Here is a 21178-nt window from a genome sequence, read left to right as displayed (position 1 = left end):
TGAGGGGACAGTCGTCCGTAGGGGAGCCCATATTCCCATTCCTCCTTGTCCCTTCCCTTCCCCCTTCTACTCCATTCATTGCACTCTGTTCTTTCTTTCTCTTATCCCAACACCCATTGCCTGTCTTAACTATTATTCTCATATCATGTCCTTAATTTCATTCTATTTTAGTAACCTCACTCACTACACGCTCTTAGAGCTCAGCGTCTTTATGGACGTCTATTAGGGAGATATTTACACACTTCAACTGATGTGGGATACCTCTCTTAGAGACTTAGCGTCTTCACTGGCACACGGCCTGTTATCTGTCTCTAATACCATTTGTAACAATTCAAGCTCACTCCTAGCGAATATTATCCTATTTGGATTTTCTCTTCAAGAACTTCCTTTTGGGTTTTAAAACGCGTCTATTAGGGAAAGACTTCCATACCCCAACCCATGTGGGATACCCATGTGAGATACCCCTTTGAGGTCCCAACGTCCTCACTGGCACAGGGTCCGATGTCTTCTAAATTATTTCCTTTTTGAATGTTACTAATATTTTTTATATCAATGTTTAGCAATTTTCCAAAATTTTATTCCTTTAAATTACGGTTGAAAAACATAGGGCACAAGTATACGGGAGGCCCATTTGGCCCATTGAGCTCAGATCGGCTTGACATTAGGCCCAAAAGAAAACCCATCCTTCTAACTGTTCGGCCCATCTTCGTCCCACAGCGGCCCTGGTCTTCGGCCGCCATCTCCTCTTCCCCTTCGTCACCGGAGCTTCCTACTGAAAAACATGGCTTCTGGCGGCGGCGACGAGGTGGAAGTCAATGGAGCGTTCATAGGAGCAGGGTGTAACATAATAGTGAACAACGTTCCTTGGGGAGCCTGTGATTTAGTGGCTTTCGGCGCTCAAAACGCCGACGCTATCGCTATCGCTATCTTCTCCCCTAAGGTGCGTTAAGTACTACGATGCACTTCCTCTTTCGATTTTACATAACCGGAGAAATGCCGAACTCCGCTTCCTTTTTGTTCTCCTCAATTTCGAATTTCACAGTCTGCACAAATTTTGACGACCTTTTCCGGTCACAAATTTCATGGGCTAGATCCGGCGATTATATTATTTCAGTCGGGCATGACCAGGTGAGGTGCAACCAATTTGGCTATCTGCCTTGTCATCATAACTCATTGTGTGCATTGAACCTGAATATGAAAATTTTGCTAGTATGCCTCGTTTTATCTCGTTGTGTCATATGAAAGTGTATTTTATGAACCCTAGTTTTTCTCATCACTCCAGCTAAGAAAAAATTGTGAGATTTTCTGGCTCTCACAATTAGAAAGTTGGTAGAGACTTTGAAGCTCCATTATCGTTTTTGAAGTCACTGAGTCATGCCACACTGCACAAATTTGTGGCCACGGATGATGATCTTGTGTTCATATTTTAGGTGCTAGTCGCCTCTTGGGCTTTTGCAGAAACCTATTGCTGTTCACTGTGAGTCTTTCTTCAATCTTCCCCCATTGACTGGCCGTTTCTCAGTCTCTCAGTTTCAGTTTGGCTGATCACGGACGAGTTACTGATCATCACCTTCGGAAGTTATTGCCTCACCAACTAGCTAACCAAACACGAGCCCCTCTTCGGGCAGATTCCTCCTCTTGCTCTTCAGCGTACAGGGTATTAGCAACCGTTTCTAGCTGTTGTTCCCCTCTCAAGGGCAGGTTCTTATGCGTTACTCACCCGTCTCCCATTTGATTAAGTTAAATCCGTATTTTTTAATTCTATGAACCCTTATTTCTTTTTTCGAAACCATTATTACTATTATAGAATATATCCGACCTAATACATAATTAAATTGGTTTGCGAGATCCTCTCAAATAATCATTCGGAATATGGAACCATGGTGAAATTTCTAACTCAACTTGAGGCAGTTATATCTTGGATAATGGCTGTCGAGTCTTTGCTATCTTTTTTGTGTTATATTATCATAAAAGGTTAAGGATGTGGAAACTGATTATAGGAGATTCACTTTGCAATGAAAGTCAAGTTTCTTTGCTTGAGTATCAATTTGTTGGTACAAGAATATGTATATTGAAATGTTCCAAGTTCTAACCAGTCATCTTTATGCAGCTGCTGATAAGACTTAAGACAGGAGTGGAAATGAAGGTCTTGACACCCTTGAAACCATTCCCAATGCAGTTCCTGACGTTCTTATTGAACCTCCCATTGAACATCAACTGGCATGGCATACACTTTGGCCAGAGTCGCACAAACTTTATGATGATCATGGGAATGAGCTATTTTCTCTATGTTGTGATCTCATGGGGAAGCTTGTTACTTCATCCTGTAAGGTATAATCAGTTCATCTATTGTTCATAATTATAGAAAATAATTATCATTTCTATTTAAATATTAGTCAACCCAAAAGACAATGTCTTTTGCTTCTTACCCTGCTTGAACAAAAAACAATAGTTTTATAGATCAAGGGAGGGGCACAAAAGAATCACTTGATCATGTTCTTGGAACCCATATGGTCATGAGTTTGCAACAGGCTCTAGGGATAAGACTGCGAAGATATGGGCTTTGAAAGTCGAATCTTCAGTTAAACAAGCAGCTAACAACTCTGCCACAGTTCAAATCTAGTTTCACTGCTTTATAAACGGGTGGCTCTTGATCCCGAGAGCAATGGGCTCCCTTGAGTTTTGGAGTTTGTCTATCAAATGAACAGATGATGTTTGCTCAAATGTAGTGTCTTAATCAATTTGTGTGCCATGTTTCCTCAGTCAAGTGTTTGGCATGAAAGCAAACGGAGAAGAGTGAAAAGTGCAGGAAGCTGCAACTTGAATCCTGTGGCACGAACCACTGTGTGAAGTGTGTTTGAGGTAAATGTTCCTGTTATGTAAAGGTATGTATCATTGTATTGCTTGTTCTTGTAGATTATGATCACTTTCAATTTTGCCCCCACAGAAAGTGGCACTTAACTGAAATTGTTTCCTCTTGTATTTGGGCTGCTGATCTGTCTATTCATTTCCATTTCCATTTCTGAAAAACTTTGGAGTAAGTAACGAATTATACCGTCCAGTCTCTTCCCTTTTAAGTATTGATTTTTAAATTGGTTTCTAAACCAACACAAGCACAACTTTTTTAGTTCAACAATGGTGAGATGGAAGATCGAACATTGACTTGATAATTGGTGTGCCTTATCTATGACTTGTAGCTTTGTCTAGAACCTTCTCAGCTATGATAAATGGCTTTAGTCATGAATGATCTAAGCATGGGTTGATTTATTCAAATATATCATCCATTATATAAATGAATAGTCAGAATGAAATGTAAAAGCTTTACCAGTCGGCAGAGAGTTATTATGGTAGGAGCATTTTCTAACAAGGTTGGCTTGGCCAATCAGAAAGAAGAAATTAAGTCCTTAAAAAATTGATAGATGAACCAATGAAACTCATCATCGGTGCTTTTATGAGTCTAATATTGAGGCGAACGCACATATTAATTGCCTTTTGAATAATGCTTTCCTGCGTGGATCCTGCATTGCATATATACAATATTAGATTCATCAGAGATAAGGACTGAAATGAAGGCAAGGGACCTTTACAAAGCCAAGAAGTCAAATTTATATCATTATTTTTTGGTGGCTTTGAGTTCCATTCTACATTATACACATCAAGTTGTGATGGGAAATGCAACAGTAAGAACCTTTACAATAAGATTTCGTCTGGTTTTGGACAAAAAGTAGTGGAATTCCCAAATTCATTTCGATTCTTACCAAACATGATCTGAAAAAGTGGCATTCTTTGTGTCGTGGTTGCTTATGGGACATCTGAGTTGAAATTCGATTGATACGAATCGAGCATCATTTCGCCAACTACCTACTCCAGACAATGCAAAGTTCTGTATGTTAGTAATTATAAAAAGAGTAGTTAAAAGCAGAAAGTGATGACAATGCAAAGCAGCGTCTTTAGGAAGCAAAGACAAGAATGATAAGCTCAAACCCACATGGCGAACTTGATTATCTGAGTCATAAATCCTGCAACCTGTCTCCATATCCAATAACAGAAACAAAGTTCGTACATAATGTTGTAAGAAAAGTTTCACCACAAACTAAACCTGGCATTTGTATATTGTAACAGATGATCACATGAAATTTTATAGCATTGAACTACAGATGGCACATGCAAATTTAAGACTTCAAAATGTGAAAAGTTTCTGCCAAATTCCCACCTGAATTAGCTGCTGATAATCTCACCAAAAGCAAGACTTCGGTCCAGTCATAATTTTGAAATGAGACCTTATACAAACAGAATCAACTTTAATTCGATTCTGATGTCATTTTATTGGGAAAGAAAAAGAAAAGGAATAAATGGCAATATGGATTGAGATGTTCCAAGACAGAGTGTGCATTCATTGGATTCCTTACTTTACAGCTTGAGAATGCCAACAGGTACCTGGCTCAGTGTATGAAGAAGAAACCCTGAAAAAGGAAATAACAGATTTGGGAAGGGAGTTGATCAGCTTTCAGAGAACAAAAAGCAGCCTCACACCAACTTTGATCACAAGAGAATGGAAGATGTGGATCGAAACAAGCTAGTGGTGAACACCCTTCTAAACACCAGCCTGTTGAACATGAACCATAGCCTTTCAAGCAAGCCACTGAACATGAGCATTCTTTAATGAGGCTGCGAGAATTCAGGAACCTCCCCAAGCTGAAAAGGAAGCCTATGATTTTTATTTGTTCCGCATTCAGTGAAGGAGATGCAAACTGATCAGCAACATTGAATCTGTGAACACAATCAGAGTAACAAAAGTTTTCAGACAGAAAATGATCAACAGCCAGGAAATGATCAACTTCTGTTGGTATGAATGTGATCCCAATTGCTGGATGCTATAAGCAATTGACTGCAGGGAGAGCATTGTTACATAAGGAACTACAAGTACAGAAATCGGAAATAAAACCAAGCATTATCTAACATCAGCAAAAATTATAAAATTGATAAGAGATCGATGCAAAAAAGCTTGCTAATTCTATAACACATTGACTGCACAAGCACACCATGTTTGAGTTCAGAACTTTTACAGTATAACTATGATATCCAGACCACTTTATAATTTTCTATGACAATAAACAAATAATATGACACACGAACAAGAAGACAACAACAATTACTTATTATCTCTTATCTCAGATACATGCACAAACCAATAGATACCAATAACAAGACAGACAATAATATAGAATATTGTAAACAAAACCAAATACTTTATTCCAAAATTGTTTCTTCTTTCTGAACAGACTATAATGGTTGTGAAGTTCTCATCTGCTGCTTGATGTTGTCAGTGGGATGCTGAGCAGAATTTTCAGGCAGCATTACAGCAGCTGCTGGCATGGCTTGGTACTGAGAAGGTGCTAGAGGTTGAGTAAAGTATATCTGAGAATGAGCAGGGTCCGAAAATTCATAGGCATAATTTGCAGTAGCGGATGTAGGTGCAACCGATTGGGATGGATGCTGAATATGAGAGTAACCCTGGTTGTAGGCAACATATTGTTGCTGATGCTGATTTGTAGGAACCTGAACTAACGACTGAGCAGCTGTAGTTGTCTGTTTGTATGCCTTGGCAGCCATTTCAGTTTTTGCACTAGGGGCATTCCTTACGTGGTTGTAAGCTGCAGTTGTAACCAAAGTCGGATTGGGTGGGGTCTGGGGCCGGCCAGGAGGAATAGCAGTGGCAGACTCGCTGATGGAAGATTGCTGTACTGGCAAATTGCCATAAGCTTGGCCCTGCCTAGTAGGCAGGTAGTAGACTGGATACTGCTGCTCCATCTGATGGGGATGATGATGGGGCTGAGGAGAATATACAGGGAAGAATGCTGGAATAGGAACTGCACCAGATGGGTGCTGGTGGATGTAGTGTGCGCCTGCATGTATGAATTGCTGTGGTTGAGATGGGTGTTGCTGTTGTTGCTGTTGTTGCTGTTGCTGTTGCTGTTGCTGCTGCTGCTGCTGCTGCTGCTGCTGAAGTTGCTGTTGTTGATGTTGCTGATGTTGCTGTTGTTGATGTTGCTGAAGTTGTTGCTGAAGTTGATGTTGTTGATGTTGTTGATGTTGTTGATGTTGTTGCTGAAGCTGCTGTTGTTGCTGAAGTTGCTGAAGTTGCTGAAGTTGCTGATGTTGATGCTGATCGTAATGAGATTGTAACACATATCCTGATTCTTGGACCTGTTGTGGAATATGAACCCGAGCGTTTTGATCAGAAATATTGACTTCAGGATCTGCGGGATTGCAAGGAAGCCAAGCGGTTGAAGAGGGGATTTGATGAACAACTTGTTCTTGATACATCACAGGTTTTGAGCGAGACATCTGATTGTTTAAACTAGTATCACTGAAGAAACAAAATGCAACCGAAAACGCACAAACTCAGACAACCAACCAATTACCCTCAAGAACAACCATCACAAATCTAATCTAATTGATGATAAAAAAAAAAATTAAGCAGAATTATTTATGCCAACGTGATCGAGAAAATCAAGCAATCCGTACCTTGACACCGAGTCCGGAGAAGGAATATCAACAAGTCCACTTGATTTCTGCTGCAATTGGGGGGCCAGAGACTGTGGCTGAGGTGGTAGTGGTTGCCGGTAACCGACTGGCGCCCCGTGGTCCGATCTTTCATCATCGGAGATCACCCGGTTCGTATAATCTCCTATACATACTCCGGCAGCTGAGCTCACAGGTATTGCAGAGCCCGTCGCAGAAGCCACAATAGTTGTAGGTAAAGGAGGCGGCGATGAGAGTGCCGTGAACGCTTCATCTTGCTGTTTTTGACCAATAATCATCTGCGAAAATTGCTCCTCAATTCCCACCTTCTGATCTTGAATTCGAACTGCACCAGCACCACCACCACCGCTATTGACGCTATCCTCCACATGAACCCGGATCGGCGGCAAATTCGCCAGAGAAGGCGAAGAAGAGGTAGACCCAAATGACGATGTCGTCTCGATCATGGGTGAATCAGGGACAGAATGAATATCCTGTTTTCCACTCTTACCATTTCCCAACGACCCAGGCTGAGAACCATCCGCCTCCCTCGGACCCGAATCGAGGTTATTAACACCAACATCATCATCAAGCCCTAACAAGCAATTGACCGATGCAGAATCGGAAAAACCTCTATTGAGAAAACCGGCACCATTCAAAGCATTCAGAAACCAGTCCTCCGAACTAGTCGAGCTCTCGAGAATTGGCCCGATCGACTGAGAAACATCCGGCTTCGTCGGGAACAGAAACAACCTAAGTCGCGAGGGTTTTGCCGCAGGGTTAGACGAATTGCTGGCCGTCCGATCATATTCATCAATCATATTCTCCAAATCCTCATCGGTGGTAACAGAAATGAGAGAATCCAAGTCCTCGTTCGGAAGCTGATATTTCAGGGTAAACGACCTACCATTGAGAAGCGTCTTCGACAAACGCGCAGTGAGGTCAGATAAAGACGTATGGCGGTCGACAACAACGATCCGAGTCTCACCACAGACATAGCACAGAGTCTTATCATGAGGGCGAGGGACTATATGGCCACCGTAGCTGCACATAAGACGAAGACGGCCTGCTAGAGGGCCGGGGGCGAGCGGCTCATCCCACGTGTCCGTGTTGCGAGACCTCGGAGATGAGTCCAACGACTCCGGATAATTGAGCTGAGGCGACGCCGCCGTCGGAAGCGGCTGAGCGGTCGTCAGAGGCGGCGGTTCCATCATGGCGTGCGGCGGAGGAAGGGCGGAGTTGGAAATTGGGAGCAGAAAGCTAAGGGGAGAGAGAAAAAGAAAACCCCAACTTTTGGTCTTTCTTAAAGAACACGGAGCGGACAGTAATTAAAAAAATAAAAATAAAATCATTAACGCACTTTCCTGAAAATCCAGTTAAAATAATTAAACAAATTAGGGAAAAAGGTAAAATAAAAGCAATAATCAAGGGGGGCGTTGAGAGTTACAGTTACTCCGTTGGGGATTAGACAGTAAAAAAAATTCCAATGTTTCCATAATTATTTGGGGCATCAAATGGGATTTCCATATAAATGGAGGGTCAACTTTTTATTCTTTTGTTCTATTGTTTTACGGTGGTAAAAAAATCAAATGAAGGTAAAAGGGCGACAAAATAAACCGGACCGGGTCCATTTCGGGGTGACAGCTAAGCACACTGATTGGCTCCAGTTGGGTTGCATGGGAAGGTGTGTGGGCTGTAGCTGTTTGCTGGATCATCATTTTATTTTCTGAATTTTTGCTTTTTATTTTTTTCTTTTTGTCCTCTCACCTCTTTTAAATACGTCGTCGTTTCATTACTTTCTCTGGGATTTTTCCCTTTTATGGAATTTTGCATAATAATTATACGTAGATGGTAATTATATTTTCATTTTTTTTATTCAAAAATGTTATATTTCTATGGTTTTAAATAATTAATAATAACAATAATAAGGTTGGTTTAGTATACACGTTTACAATAAATATAAAATTTTAAGTTCTAAAATATTTTGATTTAAAAATACTTTTCAAAAGTAAATTCAAACTCAATCTAGGAAAGAATATTGATAAAATGAAATAATATTCTTCGAGTTAAAATGTCAATATTTAAAGGATTTTTTCAATTTTATCTTGAACTTCGAAGAAAGTGAAAACAAAAATAAATAAATCAACGTATAAAACAAATTATGTATTTTTAGATGGGTTAAACAATTAATTAGGATTTAATTATATAAATATCTTTTCAGAAATTCCAATAAATTTTATTTATTGTTATTATTATTATTATTTCAGGCAAAATAGAGAGGCAAGCGCAGTCTCGGCCGCAATCTGATGGCGGAATTCGGAGATTTCTTCAAATTAAAACATTTAAAAGATAAAAAAAAAAATAGAATTACAAACCCACATGCAGCAACCAAGCTGCAAACCACGCGTCTTCCCATTGGCCACCTACTTCGACGAAGCTACTATTATGAGCGCGTATACAGACATAGCGCGTGGGATTCGAAGATGCCGTGCTGTAAAGCGACAAGGTTTTGCCAACTGCCAAGGCAATGTGAAATTACTTAATTAAACCCTTTTTATTTTTATTTTAAGAAAAATAAAAAAAATCAGTAAAAAATAGAGATTCTGATGCAGAGGGAAATCAGGTGGTTGTAGTGGACATACTTTTTTTTGATGTCATTGACCTGATCTCGCGCCACGTAAGACCGTAGAATTTTAAATCTGGAAGCTGCCACGTCACCTGCATCCCGCCTTAAATTCTCTCGAATATTCTCATTTACCATTAATTTAATTCCAAATTTAATCCCCATATTACATGCATCTCAACTTTATACTATTATTTTTTATTATTATTATTAGCTCAATAACTTTAGGGGTGGGGGTAATTTATATTTTATACATTTAAGTTATATTTAAATTTACCAATTACGTCATCTAATGTCCCGTAAATTAAATTGCACAAAATTTGGAAAAGTTCTGTAATGGACCCCACTGCGAATTAAGAGGTTATTATTATTTCCATTAATTGTGACATCTAAATTCGTTCAGAAAGTATTTTAGAAAAAGAAATAAATTAAAAAAGAATAAAAAAATAAAAATAAATGCATTCCATTCAAGAGATGGTGGAGACATTAATGCATAAGCTTTGGTCATCATTCTAATAATAACGGTCAAAATTTGGTCCCTATTAATATTGTTATATATATATATATGAAAATATCTTATTTTTTAATCAATTTTTCTACTTAATAAGATGGCGTTCGAGATATGAACTCGAACGGCCCGAACTGAGTTGCGTGTGTAGGTATATAGGGAAGCATGTGGAGTATGACAGGGTAGTGTAGGTGTTGTCCTTTTTCCCTTTAATGGTTACGTAATCGGATAAGATGGACTTTCTCATTATTCGGTCTTTGAAGCAACCCTTCCCTTAATGACGTGTTGTTGACACGACACCTTTTACTTCCCTCCAAATAAAACATCAATACCTCCATAATAATTTAGTTTTTTTTTTAAAAAAAACTAATTGATGAAGAGAGGTTATCAGTTTTAAAAGTAATTCAAGACAAGTAGATGACGTAGTTATATCACGAGAGAATATCGAGATCATCACGTAGCAAAATCGAATTTCAAATCTTGATTGAAATCGTAAAGATAAAATATTACGTAGTTTATGATCATAGCTATAAATTAATATTCTTTTAAGGTAAAGTGTGAATCTATGTTTACGTGCCATTGAGCCAAAAAAAAAAAATAACACAAATATCAAAGTAAGAGAGGGTTGATATTGGAAAATGAGCAAAGATTTGAAGGGCGGATATTACATTTGGAAGCACTTTAAGAAACAGTTTGTCAAACCGCCTAACCAAACCGCTTTGCTTTCGGTCTCCCCACTTGCTTTCTACCTCTTTCCACAAATATAACAATTCAAACTCAGGGCTAATAAATATTGTCCACTTTAGTCTATTACATATTATCATTATTAGCCTTACAATTTAGAATCTTTCCATTATTCATCGGCCATAGTTATTTAATTGGTAGGATTAAAAATTAATTTCGCCTAGATTTAAATTAAAAACAAAATGATTACCCATTCTATTATTGAGAAATTGCCTGAATAACTCATAAATGATAGAGATTATACAAAACTCTAATTTTAATTACATTATGTGACAAGACAGAGGACAGTTTATAAAAATTCAAATAAAAAATAATTAAGATTCTGACATTTCACCTTAAATTAGCTTTAATATCATTTCACATTAATACTTTTTGTTATTTCTTTAAATATTTTTTTTTTTTTTACTTTTCAAATTTTATTTTTATATTTTGGTAAAAATTTTGTTTAAAAACTAGTAGTTTGTTTGATGGAGTTTTTTATTAATAAAAAAAAAAAGGAAGAAAATCGTTATTAAAAAAATAATTAAGGAATTGATTTAATGGTTTTTTTTTTTTTTAATTATTGAGTAAATGTATTTATCTTAATAAATGAAAAATTGAATTAGTTGAAAGGGTAAAATTATTGATCACTAGACGTTGTTGTACAAGATAATTAACATGGACCCACCAAGTTGGCAACTTGATGATAGGGATGATCCATCACTTTGAAAAATATCTTCCAATATATATCTTAATTCCTTGTTTCATTTACCCTATCAATCCTCAAAATAATTCATGTATTTTGTCGTAATTATTCAATTATAACTTAAATATTAACGTTTTTGAAGCATTTCAGATATATTTTTTGAGATCCCACATCGATTAGAAAGAGGAATGAGTGTCAGCAAAGACGCCAGTTTCGAAATGGGGTGGATTGTGAGATCCCACATCGATGGGCGGATAATAAAACATTTTTTATAAGAGTGTGAAAAGCCAAAAAAGAACTAGTGGTGGGTTTATGTTGTTACATATTTAATATAATTTAACACCCGAGTAAAAGAAGAGTACGTGAATAAATCGAGACCACATCCACATGAAAGAAATTCTAAAGATATGATAGCTAACAAATACTTAACATAATTAAAAGTCATTACGTGTACCAATTATGTGCGATATTCTAAAGATATGACAGCTAAGAAAGTCACTACCTATATCAAATATGTGCACCTTTCTTTTCCGTGACTCATAGGAATTTTTAAAAACTTCAAAATTAAACGTGGTTTAATTAGAGCAATCCTTAGAGACAAGGAGTAAAAAATGTGACCATGTTGCATGGGAATGTGCTAGGACACACACCTAACTGTTTAACTCTCATTAGTCTGTTCCCATTATTAACTGACCCAACCGTTTGATTAGTGTCAATAGGCCCAACCTCCACCACAACTACATGTTCCAAGCCCATTCAATGAAACATTATAAGAATTTAATATACTATAAATAATTGTAAGGTTAAATTACAATTAATAATTTAATTCGTATCTACTAAACTTAAAATATCAATAATAATTTAAATCTTACTCAACTAAATTTGAATATAATAATTCATTATTTTTTTATTGCGATTTTTACAATTTGAATATAATAATCGATTGAATTATATAAATATTTAATTAATGAACAGTTAAAATTAGTCTTTATTGAATTGTTATTAGTTAATTAATTTAAATGACTAAATTTAAAATTTTATTAGAAGTATAGGACTAAAATTAAGATTTATTAAAACTATAGGCAAAAATTAAATAATTAAAAATGTAGAAAATTCAAAATAAGGACTAAAGTGATATTTTAGTATAAAAATTTGAAAACAAACAAAAAAAAAACAATAAATTCCCATTAATAAACGTCGTAGCTGCGCGATCGGAACCCGCCGGCGTAGGGAGACATTAAAATCACTACCAGTACGCGCGTAGAAGAACAGTCAAAGCTCCCAAACGACGAGACTCGCCAATCGACGAGTTGAACATTTCAAACTCGTCGTCTGTATTAAAAACTGGCATTCACCAAGAAATTTCGTCTTCTTAACCAATCTCCATTTCGGCGTATAAAGAGATGAATCGCTGGACGGTTAATCGCCGTTCGTCGTCAACTGCTAGCCTCTCTGTTTCACTATTGGATTGAGTCACTGTGAGGCATTTTCATTTTTGTCTATAAGGTAATTAAGAAGTTTCCAACATTTTCTTCATTTAGTGGTTGGAATTTGATTTTGACAACTTCTTTTCATTTCCATTGGAGATTGGAGTTTTTTTTTTTCTTCCCGAAGGAGAAAATTAAACGAAAAGAAAAAAACAGAAAAGCGTGTGGAATCTTTGAGATCTTATATATTCCGCCACTAACTAAGCGATGATTCTTTAGAAGATTTCAGAAGCACATCTGTTCGTTAATCAATGGCGTGGTGGAGGAATTTCGTTTCGTTCTTTTCCTTCCGCAGTTCCTCCAGTAGATTTCAGGTCCGTTTTCTGAAATAATTCTGTAAAGTTGAATAACTTTGTTATTTGAAAACTTGTTGAAATTTGCCTTCGATTCTTTGTTTTTGAGCGTTTTTCAGGGCTCAGATGCTGCAGCACATACAATCAAATCCCATGGAGCCAGGGTTGCTAAGAATCATTTACATGACTGGCTGATTCTGCTACTACTTGTTGTGATCGAAGTGATTTTAGTGTCTGTTCATCCATTTTATCGCTATGTGGGAAAGGATATGTTGACAGATCTTAAGTTTCCTTTCAAAGATAATACAGTACCTGTCTGGTCTGTACCTGTAAGTTTAGCCTTTATTCTCTCTTCTCCTCTATTTGTTTGTTTCCACTTTTTGATAATATTCATAAGATGTTCATATTCTCGAGGAAAATTCGATTTGAAATGACTTTTTAAGTTCTTAAAAATACTTTTGAAACGCTTGAGAAGCGGAATTCGGAATTTGACACAACCTGAGGTGTCTTTGATTGTATTGATTCAATCTGTTTAACTTTTGCAGCCAAGAAAGCGAGATTTTGTCTATGTTTTAAACAGAATAGGCTCTGTTACATTCATAAGTCATATTATATGTTCAATCTTAGCCGTGTAGTTAACAGTGTTTGTTTGTTTCCCTTTTGTTTGTCAGTTGTATGCTGTGATATTGCCTATTTTCGTATTCTTGATCGTCTATATACGACGGAGGGACGTCTATGATTTTCACCACGCCATTTTAGGTACCTTCTTTATGCAACTAAGACAAGTTACCCATAAAAAGCAATTACGGGCGTGTTTGGAATGAGTTTCTAAGTGCTTAGCTAAAAACACTTTTTGGAGCTCCTAGAAAGTCATTCCAAATATGTCCAAAATTTCACTAATGTTTTACTAACCATCCGTGTTCATTTGTTCTTATAAATAGGCCTCTTGTTTTCTGTGTTGATCACTGCTATTATCACGGATGCTATAAAAAACGGCATTGGTCGCCCTCGACCAAACTTCTTTTGGCGTTGTTTTCCCGATGGAATAGAGGTACAAAACATGTTATTTTTGTAGAGATTGAAACAAAACATATATTGTTAGAGCTATCTTTATAAAGCGTGACGTTTTTCTTATCGATTCAGGCATACGATCGAACGGGAAACGTGATATGTCACGGGAAAGAGAGCGAAATAAGAGAAGGACACAAGAGTTTCCCGAGTGGCCATACTTCTTGTAAGCAAATGATTTGTAATGTGTGCTTGAAGGATATGTTGGTGTTAGTGTTAGTGACATGTTTTTTGTTTTGTAGGGTCCTTTGCAGGGTTGGGATTTCTTGCACTGTACATATCTGGAAAAATCCAAGCATTTGACGGGAAAGGACATGTTGCAAAACTATGCCTTGTATTTCTCCCTTTGCTTGGTGCTGCACTTGTGGGAGTTTCTCGAGTGAATGATTATTGGCACCATTGGCAAGATGTGTTTGCTGGAGCCATTATAGGTTTCTGCTAAAACATTACAATCATCAACTGATTCACAGTGATTAGTTTTTAGATTTCTCATGTCTTTTGTGAATTTTAATGATCGTTTGTTTTGACAGGATGGGTCGTTTCTGCATTTTGCTACCTTCAATTCTTCCCTCCTCCGAGTAACGACAAAGGTAATGATAAACGGAAGTGTTTTAGAAACATTTTTTTAAGTACTTAAAAAGTCATTCCAAGTAGACCCGAAATACATGCATTACGTTTATGGTCCAAAAGTGAAGATTTTGAAAACGTAGTTAAAATGTTTCCAACGTTCTTGAACGCAACGTCAAACGCACTTTTTTAAGTATCGATCTAAGCTTAGTTTGTAGTGTTTATTGTGGCCTAAAGGATTGTGTGTGGTTGTAGGATGGGGTCCATATGCTTACTTCATAGCACAGGAGGAGTTCTATAGCAGCAGGGATAATGCAGCAGCAGCAGCAGCAGCTCAATCTGTGGTGATTGTTGATGCGCCAGGGGGACAGCCAAGACCTTTCCATAACCAAACCTACCATCAAATGGAAATGGGGGCTGCCCAATGACCCTGTTTCTTTCTTCTTCTCTTTGTGTATCTTTTCTTTTCCGTAATATAGTCCCTTGTATTTAAAAATATGCAATTTAGCCTTCTTATTTTACCAGCTTTTCATTCTTACCCTTTCATAGATGAATTTACTCTCCGCAAAGTCGTAAGATCATGTATGGGGGCTGACGCCTGCCCAGTACCGAAAGGTCAAGAAAGTTGGTGACCTGATGACAGGGGAGCCAGCGGCCGAAGCCCCGGTGAACGGCGGCCGTAACTATAACGGTCCTAAGATAGCAAAATTTCTTGTCGGGTAAGTTCTGACCCGCACGAAAGGTGTAACGACCTGGGCACTGTCTCGGAGAGAGCCTCGGTGAAATAGACATGTCTGTGAAGATGCGGGAGTAACCTAACATTTAGTGGATTATAAAGTTTCAAATTAAGAATCAAAATATTAAGAGGAAGAACAGTTAGATCACGTTATATATATATATTTTTCATCTTTTCGAGAAAATGAACATTTTAAGTATATTTTCTTGACAAGTAAATAAAGAACGTAAAAGTCACTTTCCCTTTAAACCATTTCATAAAAAAAAAAAACATGTTAAAAGTATATCTTAAACCATTATTTGTTATTTATAATGTTATATAAATTTGGGATGACATTAAATTACAAGTTTATTCGATAAACTATGAAAGTATACGGACAAATTAAAAAAAAATCTTTAAATTTGAATTTTATGTTAAATTTATAAATGAAACAAATTTGAAAATTAAGAAACTAAAAAATAATTTAGTTAAAAGTTTAATTTTAAAAAACAATACTGAAAAAGGAATTCTGTTGCACCTTTACTATTACTGCAACAGCCAGTCTGATCCCCAACCTTTTAAGAAAATAAAAAATAAATTAAAATTTCATATTCCACCTACTTTCCTCCTCTACTTTTTTTTTTTTTAAATAATATAAAATTTATTTTAGCTTTTACATTTAATATATTTTTTTAAGCTTGATATTTGTTTAGTGGAGCTACAAAAAGGAAAATAATATATTATTGTTATTATTATTATTATTATTTAATGTCCCTTCCATTTCCATTTCTTAGTTAGTACAATAAAGTAAACATTTCTATCTTTTTCTTTTCTTTTTTTAAATAGAAAATTATAATTAAAACCAATAACACAAATGGGAACATAACACATTTCAGGATAATTATTTATGGAATTAATTTCAAATTATAATTTATTTGATTTTATAGTAATAGCAGGAATATCCCATTTTTACTTTATTATTAAAAAATATTTATAACATTTTTAATAAAACTATATTATGAATGGATAAATATGTTCGAAAACAGAGCTATTTTTTAATAGAATTAAGTCCGTTTAGCGTTGAAAGGAACTCTTTTTCCGTAGATTTAAACCCGGTACGAGCTTAGGTTATCTACTAAATAGTTGAATAAAATAGAAAAAGGCATTAAATGAAATGATTTAATTGAGGGTTTATTAGGGAAAATGATTTAATTAATTATAAGAGCAGTTGGGGTTTGGATTTGGCAGCTTCGGAGTTCCCACTCCTCTTTACCGCCACGCGCTTTTCTATTCAAATTTCGTTAAGGGATTTGGTTTATCAACTCTCTCCATACCTACCTTTTCTCTTCCTTCTTCTTCTTCTTCAAACTGGAATCTACTGGTAATTTCTCTGCTCTCTACCATTCTTGCTTCTCTGTTTATGGCGTTTTTCTTTTTCTGTTCTGTGTTGCCTTTCTCTAATCACTCTGCGGGTTCGCTCTTTCACTTCATCGCTGCAAGACGTGCTTCTTTTTCTTCGATGAGATGAGATGAAATGAAATGTGGACAAATCTTTCTGAATAAGTTGATTTGCTGAATTACTTACTAACTTCAGTATTGTGTTTCTTGTTTCTTGCATCTTCTTAGACATTTCTTTGAATGCTTTTCTCTTTTACTATTCTGCGGTTGTTTGAGGCTTTTTTCGGTGTGTTTTGAGCCTGATAGCAGCTCTAGAGTTGAGATGAGTTAGGTAGGTTTGGTGAGTTTGAATGCTCCTTGGACTGTACGTTCAACTCGTTCTCTACGTTTAAGCTTGCTAAACGAATTTCCGTTGGAAGAACTGTGACACGTTTTCGTTACATGAAGCACACATTTACTTTTTGCTGTAATCTCACTGTTATGCATGCTGGTTATTCTCGTTCTATTTGGCATGAATAGTCTACTAGGGTTCTAATGTAGAAGTTCCTTTTTCGTCTTGCTTGATCTTTGTCATTTTTACATCATTTGCGGCTTTTCTCTTGGAAAATTCCTTGTGTAATATGAATTTCATGATAAATTTCATGGTTATGACTGATTCTGATCATACTTTTCTTGCTTTATTTTTATACAGTTTATTTTTGTGTACGTGAGAAGCCCCATGTACTGTGCACTAATTCAATTTCTTACGTGATAGTGCTTAAATTACACAATATGTTTTCTTTACCAATCCAATTATTTTCATTTTCTTATGTTATCAGTTCACGGACAAAATGCCAGAAATTCAGTTGGGTACACATACTGTGAGGTCTCATGGAGCTCGTTTAGCAAGAATCCATATGCATGATTGGTTAATCCTTTTGCTTCTTGTGGTGATAGAGGTTGTGTTAAATGTTATCGAACCATTTCATCGCTTTGTTGGACAGGAGATGATGACAGACCTCAAACACCCACTGCAAGATAATACCGTTCCCATTTGGGCAGTTCCAGTATGTTTTGAAACTGTCTTTACTAGTATTATAGTGAATTCTATGGCCATTTATTTTCCTGACATTATTGTGAAAGTAAAAAAAATAAAATTTTGTTTTTCCTGTTACAGATAATTGCGATATTGATACCTGTTATCGTATTTCTTATCTACTATTTCATTAGAAAGGATGTATATGATCTCCACCATGCCATATTGGGTATCTCTTCTTCCTCTCTCATTTATAATCATTGGAAAACCTTGTAGTTCTGGACAACCTTGCCAAGCATAACATTTAACGATTGCTCATGCTTGTTCAGGACTTCTGTTTGCTGTTTTAATAACTGGAGTAATGACTGATGCTATTAAGGATGCTGTTGGTCGGCCACGTCCAGACTTCTACTGGCGCTGTTTCCCTGATGGCAAAGGGGTTTGTTTTTCATTTTTGTATTCTCCCCTAGTTTTCATATTTGTGCACATGGAAACGTCTTTCATGTTCCTATTCCCCTATCCTTTTTTCTTAACATTGGCACTCATTATAAGATTGGTGCTTGATATGTGCAGGTGTTTGATCGAAACACAACAGGTGTTTTATGTACAGGAGATAAGAATGTTATTAAAGAAGGATATAAAAGTTTCCCGAGTGGGCATACTTCCTGTAAGATAGACGCATACTTCTGAATTATGTTTTATGACTGTCTGTGAGTGTCTATTTTTACCATTTTTTTGTCATTATTTCTTTACTAAAACAATTGCAAGTGCAACATGCTTTCCTTGTTTTTAATTATCATTCACAAGGGCAATGATGTTCAGCATGTTGCTGAGAAAACTAAATAGCAACCATTTATGTCTGTTATATTTTCTCCTGGCAACCAATATCTGAAGAAATGAAAATTATTAGTGTGCCAATTCCCAGGGACAAAGGAAGTTTCTTACTATTTTGTATCAGCTTTGCTTCTTCAGCACCTGTAATTTCAGTTTTATGGAATTAGACACATTTCCTTTGTTACACTCAGTGTTACGAGCGTCTTATTCAGATCCCATATTTTGGTAGATGATTGAATAGAAGTGTACTTTTATCTTTTTAAAATTACCAATCCAGACTATCCAGTCGCAGATTGACAATGTTGGCCTAATCTACAGAGTCTTATCACTCCTTTCCCATTGTACTTGAAGCCTGAAAATTCTTTGAACTGAGAACACTTAACTTTGCATCTTTTTTTAAAGGTCCAAAGTTGAGCCATTGAAAAAGGTTATGGATATCCAAGCTAGACCTACTAAGGCTTTGATTTTTTTCACCATAAGTAGTAATTCATGTTGTGGATTAATGCATACATAGCTTATTTGTGACAAACGCGTCACCTTTGTCTTTTTTCTTCTTTTCAGTTTATTTTCTCTCACTTGTGTTTATTTATGCTTATTAACGTAGAAAGCTATCGATATGCAGGGTCTTTTGCTGGCCTTGGATTTCTTGCTTTGTATTTGTCTGGGAAAATAAGGGCATTTGACCAAAGGGGCCACGTTGCAAAACTTTGTATTGTCTTCCTACCCCTGCTTATTGCAGCTCTTGTTGGTGTCTCTCGAGTCGATGACTATTGGCATCACTGGCAAGATGTTTTTGCTGGGGGCCTTCTCGGTTAGTTACTCCAAATCTTTATTCATTTGCTCTGACTTTCATACACGCTCCCTTTGCTTTTTTCTTATCTGAAACTTCTTTGCAGGACTGACACTTGCTTCATTCTGTTATCTGCAATTCTTTCCAGCGCCTTATCTCATTGATGGTATGGTCCACAATATTGTTAATGCTATGATAGTAGCTCTACTTTTACATTCAATGAAGCAATAATTTGTCCATGATAAATTTATCATTTCTTTTTCCCAATAATCGACTTTTTAACATTTGTTCCATGTTAGTCCTACTCTTGATTCTTTGACCGTGCATTGAGACCCTTCTCGCATGGTTCAAAGTAGTTATTTTTTATTCTCTGTTTTATAACTTTATAACCCTGTTAACAGAAACATTGATTGGTTGGGTGATAACATAATCTTTGGACTAAATCTTCCTCGTGCAACATGAGGTAGCATTATAAAATTATAAATTTAACTGGGATGTTAATCTGGATTATTGAGTTGTCGGATCTGGACCTCATTAATTATCACAGATTTTATTTGCCCTAGTCCTAATTTTAAAGCAAGCTTAGATTGTTGATTTTTAATGTTGTTGACCGGAAGAAGTGGCTGTAAGATATATTGTTTAGATAAATGAATATTATGGCAAATGATCTGTATAGATGTGCGCGTATAGAAAAGATAGGATTTGTCTACTTTCTTCTTTTATCGCTTGCAGCTAGTTTTACTTTTCCAATGTATGAAAAAAAAAAAAAAAAAAGTTGCTGCTCTGAACTACCCATTGTATTGTAGTCAATTATGGCTTTAGTGATTCCATAGATGATTTCCGTTGACCAACATTGGTTGTTGCAGTGCATTATAAGATGATGTAACCATCCGATCCATATATTCATGGAATTCTGTAATCTGCAGCTTGTTATGATGGATCCCAAGCTTTTCCTACTGCCTTCGTTAGAATTTTTTCATTTTCTGTTCAGCCGGTTCAAAACTTGTAACAATATCCTATCTGTAGTCAACAACTGTAATTGTCTTTCTAATTCTTGTATGCAATTGCTATAAGAGCAGTCCTTGAGCATTAATGTCTTTCCAAATCTGATTCTTGAGCATTGATTTCGTTCTTGAACTAACTCTTTTGTAATTTTGCGCCTTTTATTTTCAGGTTGGGGACCTCATGCATACTTTCAGATGTTAGCAGAGTCTCGCAACGAAGTTCAAGCGTTGTCTCCGAATGCCAATAATATTAACATGCAGCAATTAGAAATGGAGAGTGTCTACATTCAACCTCAGCATCCGATGAGATTCGACACACAGGACTCTAGCCCCATGCTGAACAGATTAGAGAGTGGAACAAGAATCTGACCTCGAGCATCGCCCCTTGTTACGATCAGATTGGGTACATAGGTAGGGAGGATGTGATAGTCTTCTGAAACAAAATACTCCTAGATGGGCTTGAAATGAAGATTATCACTTTTGTTATTTATATTCTTTGATTCTTTGTCTTCATTTCCCTCTGCTTTTGATGACTGCTTATTTGAGTTTTTTGGTTTGGAGTTGTGAAATTATTATTTTGATCCCAATTTTGCATACTGATTAGGATGGAACAGAATTTAATTCATTTCCCGTCTTGTTCTTATCTGTGAGGATTTGCATGTCTTGAGTCGTGGTTTGACATTGACCAGAGTGGATTTACCTATTTACCCCTATTACCCCTGACATGGATAGGTGAAACATAAATACAAAGACAAATATTTGTGGGATTGTATATATTAAAACCAACTTTCATTAATAAATTAATTGTGGATTGTAACTACTTTTGTTTGATTCTATTAAGAAAATTATCATGTACTTTTTTAAAAAATAGTAAGATAAGCCAATGAAAATTTTTTATTATTAGATTTTTGCACGTGAAAAT

General features: G+C 36.3%; 4 protein-coding genes across 17 annotated transcripts; 3 read left to right on the top strand and 1 right to left on the bottom strand.

The window, feature by feature from the left end:
• Positions 1 to 610: 610 nt before the first annotated feature.
• LOC111789434 (uncharacterized) lies at positions 611 to 3187 on the top strand. Of its 13 annotated transcripts, none has more exons than XR_015421141.1 (4): positions 611 to 940; positions 1043 to 1128; positions 1523 to 2331; positions 2453 to 3187. XR_015421141.1 is itself a non-coding variant. In XM_087124048.1 (4 exons), the coding sequence occupies exons 1-4, from the start codon at positions 958 to 960 to the stop codon at positions 2489 to 2491; spliced, it is 558 nt and encodes a 185-aa protein (XP_086980174.1). In that variant the 5' UTR covers positions 617 to 957; the 3' UTR covers positions 2492 to 3187. The 13 variants fall into 13 exon arrangements, 4 of the variants coding, with proteins under 4 accessions (XP_086980174.1, XP_086980171.1, XP_086980169.1 ...); XR_015421142.1 differs by having other exon boundaries at positions 612 to 940; positions 1092 to 1128; XR_015421143.1 differs by having other exon boundaries at positions 616 to 940; positions 2111 to 2331.
• A 1805-nt stretch (positions 3188 to 4992) lies between these two features.
• LOC111789411 (uncharacterized) lies at positions 4993 to 7832 on the bottom strand. The gene is made up of 2 exons (XM_023670179.2): positions 6529 to 7832; positions 4993 to 6370 (listed from the first exon to the last, which is right to left on the bottom strand). Exons 1-2 carry the CDS (start codon positions 7737 to 7739, stop codon positions 5284 to 5286), a joined length of 2298 nt encoding a protein of 765 aa, XP_023525947.2. The 5' UTR covers positions 7740 to 7832; the 3' UTR covers positions 4993 to 5283.
• A 4474-nt stretch (positions 7833 to 12306) lies between these two features.
• On the top strand, positions 12307 to 15038 carry LOC111789419 (lipid phosphate phosphatase 2). 2 transcript variants are annotated; one of them, XM_023670199.2, is made up of 9 exons: positions 12307 to 12591; positions 12795 to 12886; positions 12985 to 13194; positions 13537 to 13624; positions 13807 to 13916; positions 14009 to 14099; positions 14176 to 14364; positions 14464 to 14523; positions 14756 to 15038. In XM_023670199.2, exons 2-9 carry the CDS (start codon positions 12824 to 12826, stop codon positions 14926 to 14928), a joined length of 984 nt encoding a protein of 327 aa, XP_023525967.2. In that variant the 5' UTR covers positions 12307 to 12591; positions 12795 to 12823; the 3' UTR covers positions 14929 to 15038. The 2 variants fall into 2 exon arrangements, with proteins under 2 accessions (XP_023525967.2, XP_023525959.2); XM_023670191.2 differs by having other exon boundaries at positions 12792 to 12886.
• Positions 15039 to 16439: 1401 nt separating this feature from the next.
• Positions 16440 to 20899, top strand: LOC111785038 (lipid phosphate phosphatase 2). The gene is made up of 8 exons (XM_023665545.2): positions 16440 to 16596; positions 17432 to 17659; positions 17770 to 17857; positions 17958 to 18067; positions 18202 to 18295; positions 19085 to 19273; positions 19359 to 19418; positions 20426 to 20899. The coding sequence occupies exons 2-8, from the start codon at positions 17444 to 17446 to the stop codon at positions 20623 to 20625; spliced, it is 957 nt and encodes a 318-aa protein (XP_023521313.1). The 5' UTR covers positions 16440 to 16596; positions 17432 to 17443; the 3' UTR covers positions 20626 to 20899.
• The last annotated feature ends 279 nt before the right edge of the window (positions 20900 to 21178 follow it).

Source organism: Cucurbita pepo, chromosome 1 (assembly GCF_057944985.1).
Source record: "Cucurbita pepo subsp. pepo isolate OVF chromosome 1, ASM5794498v1, whole genome shotgun sequence".
Classification (NCBI taxonomy): domain Eukaryota; kingdom Viridiplantae; phylum Streptophyta; class Magnoliopsida; order Cucurbitales; family Cucurbitaceae; genus Cucurbita; species Cucurbita pepo.
Note: the sequence above shows the minus strand (reverse complement) of the source record. Positions and strands in the feature narration are given on the sequence as shown.

Bases quoted from the DNA above. Each gene is read 5' to 3' on its own strand.
- LOC111785038 (XM_023665545.2), top strand. From the start codon at position 17,444: ATGCCAGAAATTCAGTTGGGTACACATACTGTGAGGTCTCATGGAGCT. The intron at 19,274-19,358 runs GTTAGTTACTCC...ACTTCTTTGCAG, and splicing joins TTTTGCTGGGGGCCTTCTCG to GACTGACACTTGCTTCATTC. The intron at 19,419-20,425 runs GTATGGTCCACA...TTTTATTTTCAG, and splicing joins AGCGCCTTATCTCATTGATG to GTTGGGGACCTCATGCATAC.
- LOC111789434 (XM_087124043.1), top strand. From the start codon at position 958: ATGCACTTCCTCTTTCGATTTTACATAACCGGAGAAATGCCGAACTCC. The intron at 1,129-1,522 runs GTGAGGTGCAAC...GCCGTTTCTCAG, and splicing joins TTTCAGTCGGGCATGACCAG to TCTCTCAGTTTCAGTTTGGC. The intron at 1,658-2,110 runs GTATTAGCAACC...ATCTTTATGCAG, and splicing joins CTTGCTCTTCAGCGTACAGG to CTGCTGATAAGACTTAAGAC.
- LOC111789411 (XM_023670179.2), bottom strand. From the start codon at position 7,739: ATGATGGAACCGCCGCCTCTGACGACCGCTCAGCCGCTTCCGACGGCG. The intron at 6,371-6,528 runs GTACGGATTGCT...TTGTTTCTTCAG, and splicing joins TCTCCGGACTCGGTGTCAAG to TGATACTAGTTTAAACAATC.
- LOC111789419 (XM_023670199.2), top strand. From the start codon at position 12,824: ATGGCGTGGTGGAGGAATTTCGTTTCGTTCTTTTCCTTCCGCAGTTCC. The intron at 13,195-13,536 runs GTAAGTTTAGCC...TTTGTTTGTCAG, and splicing joins TACCTGTCTGGTCTGTACCT to TTGTATGCTGTGATATTGCC. The intron at 13,625-13,806 runs GTACCTTCTTTA...TCTTATAAATAG, and splicing joins TTTTCACCACGCCATTTTAG to GCCTCTTGTTTTCTGTGTTG.